Consider the following 9,300-nt stretch of genomic DNA (forward strand, 5'->3'; position numbering starts at 1 on the left):
GTATGAAGACGACCTGGCACAGACACACTGGGAGGGGGGGTTACTATACATGAGGAGATGAGACACAGGTGGAACACATTGATGTGATGTCGTGAAGAGTAGAGTTAATTGGAAATGTGAGGGGAGGCGCACACGAACGTCAGACACACAGACACTGTCACAAGCGCACACACACAAGACTCAGGCCACGTTAATACGTACCGGGGTATCTGGGGGAAAAAAAAAAAAAAGTGCTATTTCTCTGCATTTGGGGCATAAACGTAGCTACGACTCACCACAAACGATGATTCCTGAAACCTCCGGCCACAGTGGAGATCTGGATAAAATCCATGTCTCTGGTTGCATCTAAATGCGAGTAGGCAGATATTTACGTCACAATTCGTGACTTACGGTTATATTTCCAGGATTCTGATTGGCTGTCATGGCTTCATGCTCCACTAAATCTGGGTGCAGACTTTGATCGGCTTCTCAGAATATTGAGGCCCGGTGTTTTGGCCTGACTGGGAGGGAACCTTTCAAATGGCCTTTTGATTGAGGGTGACAATTGGAGTACAATTTTAACCGTATATGAAATGCTTCAGCTTGTTTGTTTGTCACTGCATTTCTGAAATGGTGTCCATTCCGTCCCAACGTTAGGCAGAATCACATCTTTTTTTTTTATTTATTGTGAATTTCTGGTGCTTATAAGATTGTTGTTTTCGAGTTTGATATAAATGTTTTTTACCAAGCACTAAATTTTCATTAGTTAGGTTATAGCCTAAATATATTCACTGCCTTGATTTCATAGTTATAGCTTATGCTTTGAAACTTTTACAGTTACTTTTTGCTAGATATTGAGGCAAAAATTCTCTCTTTTTTTTATCACAACTGACTCTCTAAGCTGAACCACAAAGGAATTAAAATAAAAATTTAAGAAAATCCAACACTGAAAGTAATTAGAATCTTCTAAATTAATATACAAATTGATCCATCATATTTACTGATATACAGCTCTATTTTCAACCCACAGGTATAATCTCAGTCCAGCCAGAGAAACTTTATAACTGTTGAAATGGAATTTAAATAATGTATTAGAACTAGCAATGTTTACAGAACTTACATTGCTAAAAACACTGCCTGTTTTGCAGCTCTTATTGACTTTTACTGCTGGTTTGTTAGTGTTTTATATTTGTTTCTTGATTTTAACTGATGTCTGAAGTGTTTTTATTGTTTTAGCTCATATTTGTTTTTAGCACTTTGAGATGTACGAATGTAAAAGCGCAATACAAATAAAATGCATTTTTATTTTTATAATTTCTTTTTTTTTAATAACTTAAAGGAATTCAAATTTAAGGAAAAAGACGACTGGAAGCAGGACTGGGAGAAAGCATCGTTATACCTGACTGACAAAGAGAAAGGTTCAACAATACAACTGAGCCATGTGCACGCATTCCAGAAACCGAGAGCTCATAAACTCTCAGCTTCGTAAACAAAAACAGCACACAGCACTTGCCCAATTAAATACAAGCCTGTTGCCTCATTATTGCTGCGCTCAGTCACACACTGTTTATTCAATCTGGAGAGACATTGCAAACATTATTTCTGTGGGAGCTCAGGCAATCGGCGGCAGATGAGTCACTTCAGTGAGAAAGTTTAAGTTGTATTTTAGAAATAGCTTACTCACTCAATAAACTGTACACATACAGGATGTTCCTAAACCCACTATTCTATAAGTGAGAAGATGACAGTTTTCGTTGAAACTTTAACTTAATTAATATTTTTGTATTATTATTTATACACAGAAGCAAACAGTAATTTGTTTTTCATTACCATAGGACCAGTAAAATGTAAGGTTGTTTTTTTTCTTCTTCTAGAGGATCATTCTTCGATTGGAATGAAAAGCAATGGGAATGTAGGTCATAAGATTGACACATACCTAAATATAATTTTTTTAAAAATAAGTAAGAATGAGTAAAGAAATCTCTCAAACAGGAGAAACCAGGTATGACGCTCACTGTATTCACCGTGCTGTCATTACACTCCTTGGTGACACACATACTAATCGAACATGCTGTACAGGCATAAATTGGAATTCACACAGTTCATTGGGTCTTGAAAAAGGAAAAACAAGAAAAGGCCCTTGTCACAGAAGTATTTACAATCAACAAAATCAGTTCCATGGTCAGTGGAAATCTTTGGCAAAGTGCTCGTGGGAAAATATATTCCACTGAAATAAATACAGTGTGACTATTCTCACACTTTTGAAAAATATCATGAAACTAAGGGGAAACAACAACATAACTCTGCGGGTGCTATATTGTACTATGTAATGAATAACATCTAACCATTCCTGCCAGCACTTGTTCATGTTGTCACATGAAGCCGAGAAAACATGCACACTGAACTAATACGGTGCATGGAGACATGAATTATAATCATAAGCAAGCCATGACTACGCACACAACTAACACACACTGACTCTGTGTTAATTCAAACTACAAAATAATCAATAGTGAGCATGATATAGACAAAATCATCTGTTTTCAGATTTGTCTATTTGACTTCTACAGCTCACTTCATGTCTTATTAACAGTGTGATAATTGACACTAAATGTTTAATATAAATCAATTTGAGCAAATTTAGCAAAGAGAAAATGTAATAAATGACTCAATAATATATAAAATATCAAACAAATAAAAACGATCATAAAATGTGTAAGGACGCCACTATCAGCAGGCTGAAGCCCGTGATTATTGCAAAAAACATTTATCTCATTTATTATGCCTTCAGAACTCAAACTCATAATGAATCCATACACAGGGCTAAGGTATATGTTGACTTACCAGCTCTTAACCGCTGTTGTGTTTATTTTTTTCTCTTTATTAATCCTTAGTTTTATGGTCAAAACAGAGCTCTCCTGTGCTGTTTATAAGCGTTTTGCTGCTTGTTATACTGCCGTGTCAAATTACTTTTCTAAATAGAAAACACCCAAAATATCAAACCAAGACTTTATTTTTTATCTACTTTTACAGTGTTTCTAATGAATATAATGTTAGTGGTGTGGTGACCTGCGTGAACTGGTTGCAGTGGGGTGGATTCAAATTCTCAGTCTAAAGGTTTGAATCTGCAGTTGAAAACAAATCATCCTCTCACATTAGGAATTACAGGTGAGGCGACATTACGTGTTAGGGAGTAGAATTCGCATACACAGAGAATGAATGAATGCACGAGGAGGTGTTAAACGTTGGGGTCTGTGTGGAGAAGCGTGACTTTTGGCCCTCAAGAGATGATTGATAGTGTTGCTACGTGGTCTACTTTAAGCAGAGGCAACTCATGGTCCTCCTGTGAGTTTATTTTGTTCTAATCAAACATCCAGCCCATGATCTTGCTTCACGCAGTCACAAGGAAACGGGCTCGCTCCACGCGCGACCCTTTGCTGTGTTTTCACACAGTCACGCGTAAAACCACAGCTCATCTCCATCCATCACAACAAACTGAGACGTTGTTATGGATTAGTCAGCTCGGTGGGCGAACCCTAACTTTGAGCACGTTGGTGCATCAGGCAGTGAAGTGAAACCTGGCAGTGAGGACGGAAGTCAGGTCACATGCCGTGGTTCGAGAGCTGCGCGAGGCAGGACGTGGGGGAAAAAAGAACTCATTCCTGCGCTCCAATGCCATGGGAATTGTGAGAGGAGGACTGCGTGCGTTCCCACACTGTAAAACTCACACCAACTAAGCATCTGCGCAACAATGGGAGACTAACCCGATAGTGTCCGTTTCCAGCTGTAGCCCTCGGTGAACATAATTGAAGAATGACCAATGGTGAGTAAATGACGCGCAACTTGCGTGGATTCATTCAAGTGACCCCCGAAAGTGGTGACGCACTGAATTAAGCAACACTTTATCAGCAAAAATATGTGCGTATAGTAACGAGGTGTGTGTGTGTGTGTGTTACATTTAGAGAAACAACAGGCAACAAAAAAATGCACCGTGTGTGTGATTAAAAAGTGTAAACTTACCAAGAGACTGGACTGCGCGTCTGCCTCCGCCGAGCGACTGACTGGCTGCGTTTCTGTGCCAGACTGAAAGGAGCTTCCAAGCGGGGGGAATTCCGTGTAATTAACTTCCCTGCCCGTAAGAAGGAAACTGAAAAAGCTCGAGGATTTACAGGAATTGGCCTCCCGCTTCCAGGAATTAGTGGAGCCGCGGGACTGCCTCGGATTCCCTAGAAGGTTTTTTTTGTTTTGTTTTTTCTACGCGCAGTTCATATGAATCGCTGTTTTACCGTAAACACTGGGCTGCAGTACAGGTGGATTAAAGAAGAAAAAGGGATAAAGATAGTGACAGTTTCACCTTTTCCGTGTTGGTTTATAATTGCAGTTGTTTGCTGAAGCTGTTGATGGGATATCTTTAGGTCTGATACAAAGCCGGGGAGTTTTTCAATGGTCATGTTGTAAAACATAGATCAGTATTTTTCACGGTAAATTTTTTTTTTTTTTTTTTTTTTAATCACATCACTATTGTGCAGTGCACCAGATCCCTGAGGTAAAGCTGGGTTCTGCATTGTAAAAAGTCTAAATATCGCACGAAAAGCGTTAAACCTGCGTGTAAGCTCTTAACATTTCTGACTCCAATAATAAGGTATTTTGTGAACGTGAAGACACTGATTTTATTCCATTTAGTCATTTTACCGTAAATCACACCTGACTTTTCTTTTTTTTTTATTAGACTATAGCATAGTGAGTACAAGTGGGTGGTTTCACGGTGCTTTTATAACTCGGTTAATGAAAAGGAAATAACATTAATTCAAGGTCCTTTTCTTGTTATACAATGTGGTTATGTAATCTGAAATCACTAATAAAAAAAACAATAACCTGAATACTATCAGCTTCATCACATTCATAATGTTACACGTATTGGATTCCACTCACATGAATTCTCAGTCAGTTTTTTTTTATCACGCTTAGAGACTTAAAGGTTGGATGGCTCATATCCTCATAAATCTCCAACATAATTTACTTATTTTTCAGAAAACACAATGCTCTCTTGGATCATGAACGCTCTGAACTTTCGCAGGAGTCCAGTCACGTCCAGAGAGCCACAACGTGTGTGTGTGTGTGTGTGTGGGTGTGTGTGTGTGTGTGTGTGTGTGTGTGTGTGTGTGTGTGTGTGTGTGTGCGCGCGCGCCTGGTTCTGCAAAGGTGTCTTTCTGTTCGAAGGGAGTTTTTCCACGTCGCCTATGCTTCGCTTAATTTGGGTTTTTCTCTGTAAAGCCATGACGTGACTGTGTTGTTTTTGGCTCTAAATCAATCAAATTCAATTGAATAGATTGCATGTCATTGCAAGAGAGGGGATTGTGATTTCTTCCCAGAAGAAACCTCTACCTCTGTGCAGGGACATGCATTTGTGGTTAATTTGCCATAGTAGAATTTCTTGTAAGTGTTGTTCTGCCTGGAATTGGCTCAAGCCCCCTGACCTCATGTTAGATAAAGCGATACAAAAGATGAATGAATGGACTGCAAGTTGATAGAGTTTGTGTTATTTGGTTGACCTCTCCACCACTCTCTCCACTGTGTCCCTCACAGACTCTTCTCTGCAGCAGCGTCCTTGCTCTTCTGCTTCTACCTCTATCTCTGTCCTGCAACAGTAAAAGGCTCCCTCAAGAAGTCAGACGAGATTACGAACTCGTGAAGATTGATCTGCACAACTCAGTAAGTAAGACAAATATTATGTTTCTAACTTTTTTTAACCTTTCTGAGCAAAGGGGCAATAAGTAGTCTCATGGTGTCAATCCATAAATAAAAAAAGCATTTGAGCAATGTTAAAATATGGATTGACTGTATAAATTGGGGAGTTTTTTTATAAGCTTCATCTCAGATAAAAATTAACCCAATAACAGCCATCACCAGTTACAGCACATAGTTCTCATATGAAATCTCATCACCACGGTGAAGGTGAAAACACTGTAAAGGGAAGCAGACAAGTTGGAACACAACTGTAGTGATGCTGGAGGCGTAACCTAATATTAGGTATCAGATATTAAGCATTATGCAGGTTGGATGGTCTTGTCTTGTTTGTAATGGTGAAGCTTCACTGTGAATCCTTACACTTGCACATTGATTGGATTTTCACAATGAAGTGATCTGCTGAGAAATGTCGAATAAAGGAATATGGTTCTTTTGTCTGAATTGAATAATATGTTGTTCATACAACTAAAGAAAGTACTTCTCAATCCAATTTGTGTTGCTTAAAAAAACTGTGGTCCGAAAACTGTCACCCACCTTTGTCTTTCTCATTCACCGAAGAGACAAAATGTCATCACCCTGCTGCAAAACTCATCCTGCCCAGATCTGAGATACAAGTTACGACGCTGCGCTTCAAACAACAACACAGTGAGTATTATTAATTATTCAGTGCATCATCTGAAATATCTATAGTGGCCACAAGAGCAGAGATCCCATCTCAGCTATTCATTTGCTTTCTACATACACTGCCATGTCTCCTCAGCTCCTTAATAAATGAACAGATTACAGAACCTCTGAGCGGCTAATAGAAATGAGCTGTTCCAACAAGGTCAATGCCACAGTTCAGTTGTTTGAATTGATGATTAATTAAGAGTCAGGGTTATGGAGAAAATCATCACAGGAAAGGAATGAGTGACAGCAGCAGGGAGTGTTCACCTCATCAGCTTGTAAGGCAATTGTTTTCCACACAGCGAGATGTTTGCATTCCTGTCATAGAGCAAAGGCGACTCATGCTTCAATAGGCATCTGGACATGGATCTTAGTTTTTGTGGTCACCAGGTGTGCATACCCTCCTACTGAAATGCTAAACACGACTCCTGTGTTTCTGTTCTGTAGGATTTTGTGAGCACCCTGCACATATTAACCTGCAAAATGAAGAATTTAAAGCTTTCCCATACGGATAGCTTGACTACATCTGTCCTATACTCGATACATTGCTCTTGTCTCGAAAAACCGGTAAGTCTGAGCAAGTTCCCCTGAATGTTTCTATTGCTAGTTTGCTCATTAAAGGTTGTAAGGGGCTGCAGCATAGTGCCAAAGATCTAAAAAAAAAAAAAAGTTTTACATCCTCTGCACAACTTTGTAGTGTATTGAATCGATACCCTGTGGTGCTTTTTGTAACCAGGTAATGGGTGAGTCACAGGTTACAGAGCAAGCCGATCACAAGAGTGTATTCATTCTTATTTGACAATTTCAGGCCAGAAAAGTACGCAGTAATTGGTGAATTATTGCAATCACTATACCTGTTCATGCTGAAGGTCCCCAATGGAGTCGAGGTCTGGACGCTATGCAGGCCGCTTCAGTTCTTCCACTCATCCAGGCATACCTTAAATGGACCTTGTCGTGCGCTGGAGGAGAGTCACACTTGTACAGAAAAGAGCCATCCCCAACACTGCGACCACTGTTTTGCATGATTTCATTCACCAGTGGCGAAGGGTCTGATTGAATCTCCCGAATTCAAAAATTGACAGGTGTGCCCAAAGTCTTTTGTCCATGTCGTGTAGGAACCCTCTTCAGAACAGCAATTGTGTCCTCACAATACCTGACAGAGCAAAACCTGTCAATTAAATGTATTTTCAAATCCAGGGAAAGTAATACATGTCCTTGTATTGCCAAACATTGTGTTGAGCTTTTCAGATCCAAAGGAAAGTGAAAGTGTTTGGTAAGTCACCTTTAATCAAGAAAAGCTGTGGTTAGTCTCACTGCATGACGTACAACTGACACACCTGTTACATTTACAGGTTTTGCACTACGGCCTCCTCATAGTAAACTTGTACAGTCATCAGGGAACAGGCAGAGACAGACCGTCACACTCACAAGCAATTAATCAAACAATGTGGGAAATGTGGGAAGAGACCAGAATCCTTGTAAAAAACTAAACCCAAGAAAGCACAGGGAGAACATATAAACTCTACACTGAAAGAACACATTTTCTTTAGAAAACACAAATCTCATTTTGGCAACGCCAGACCAGACAAAGTAAGCTGCACTCTTCAGCCCTTTTTCTGAAAGGCTGGATCAGCGTTAGATCTGATGATTCGATGTCATTGTGAAAGTCTGAGTCATTCCGTAAACCGGGGCCTCGTCAGAGCCTCACCGATCAAGATGCCCCCATGCCCTGTGCAGTTGGTTTAAGTAACCGTTTCAGATGACTCTTTAATCTTTAATTTGAGTTTTGATTCACGCGTCACTTGAATGCAGTACATGTTTTTTTCAAAATGGCTGCATGCGTGAATAGCTCACGCCAAACTAGGAGAAATGAACCTTTCAGAGCATGTCTTCTGCTGGGGAGGAGTAAAGTCACACCAGACTGCTTTTTAACATCTTGATAGTTACCTCAGCCATATACATATACATATACATGGAATATAGTGTATTATGATTATAATCAGGGTTTGGAAAAAAAATAAAAAATTGGACTCTGATTTGTCCCAGTCAGACTGAGAAGTGAGTCATTCTGTTGTATAATAAAGATGATGAGTGTGAGTCAGCAATATGTATCACTGCATTGTTAATTTTCCTCACATGTTGATATGAAGTGAATTAGTGATTACTGTATATTAATTAGGTTCTTTTTTTTTGTCTAAAAATGTGTAAAAGATAATGACAGCGAGAAGACGGATGGCAAATGGGAAGAGGCAAAACCAGAGGCAGACAAAAAAACTTTGCCGAGCCAAGACCGTCATGGATGCCATGACGGAATGCTACGAGATGCTGAACGCTCAGGGATCAACAGCCACCTGAGACCGAGTGCAAGCAGAAGGGACTTGTTCAATTCTTCGGGGTTATGCAAGAAGACGCTTCCACATCATTTAAGCTTTCCTGCCAGAAACTGTGATATTTCTCTTACCCTTTTTTTTTTTTGCATGATTACTGAAGTTTCCAAGCTACACAAGAAGAAGCTCTTAATCTGAGAGAAATATATATATATTTTTTTTTTTTTTTTTACCCCAGTCCATCATACTTTACTCAAAGCACTGTTTAGGACCAGTTCAAAATAAGCTGATGAATGTTCATAGTGCAACGAAGCTTAATTGTTTTACTGTGTTTTCGAAAAGGGAAACATTGTGGGAGAATAGTTTCCCATGTGCAGCTATATAGAATTTCTCCAAGCCGTCAAGCTTGTAAAACATGCAGTTGACTTTTACTTGCAGTACGCGATGACAGCTAAGCATAAACAAGCAGGAGACATTAAGGTGCTCAAATAGTTCTTACTTTCACTTTTCAAACTACCGGCCCCGACACATCCTTGCTATCCCAGGCATCTAAAAAGGTGCCGTGTTTGACTGTGGCGTT

At 39.6% G+C, this 9,300-nt stretch overlaps 1 protein-coding gene across 1 annotated transcript; it reads left to right on the top strand.

Moving 5' to 3' along the window:
- Positions 1 to 3,607: 3,607 nt before the first annotated feature.
- On the top strand, positions 3,608 to 9,005 carry LOC308143775 (uncharacterized protein). The gene is made up of 5 exons (XM_080514691.1): positions 3,608 to 3,802; positions 5,566 to 5,691; positions 6,286 to 6,372; positions 6,841 to 6,960; positions 8,605 to 9,005. The coding sequence occupies exons 1-5, from the start codon at positions 3,800 to 3,802 to the stop codon at positions 8,746 to 8,748; spliced, it is 480 nt and encodes a 159-aa protein (XP_080370817.1). The 5' UTR covers positions 3,608 to 3,799; the 3' UTR covers positions 8,749 to 9,005.
- Positions 9,006 to 9,300: the final 295 nt, after the last annotated feature.

Source organism: Blennius ocellaris (genome assembly GCF_963422515.1).
Source record: "Blennius ocellaris genome assembly, chromosome: 19".
NCBI classification, from domain to species: Eukaryota; Metazoa; Chordata; class Actinopteri; order Blenniiformes; family Blenniidae; genus Blennius; species Blennius ocellaris.

Bases quoted from the DNA above. Each gene is read 5' to 3' on its own strand.
- LOC308143775 (XM_080514691.1), top strand. The intron at 5,692-6,285 runs GTAAGTAAGACA...CATTCACCGAAG, and splicing joins AGATTGATCTGCACAACTCA to AGACAAAATGTCATCACCCT. The intron at 6,961-8,604 runs GTAAGTCTGAGC...AATGTGTAAAAG, and splicing joins GCTCTTGTCTCGAAAAACCG to ATAATGACAGCGAGAAGACG.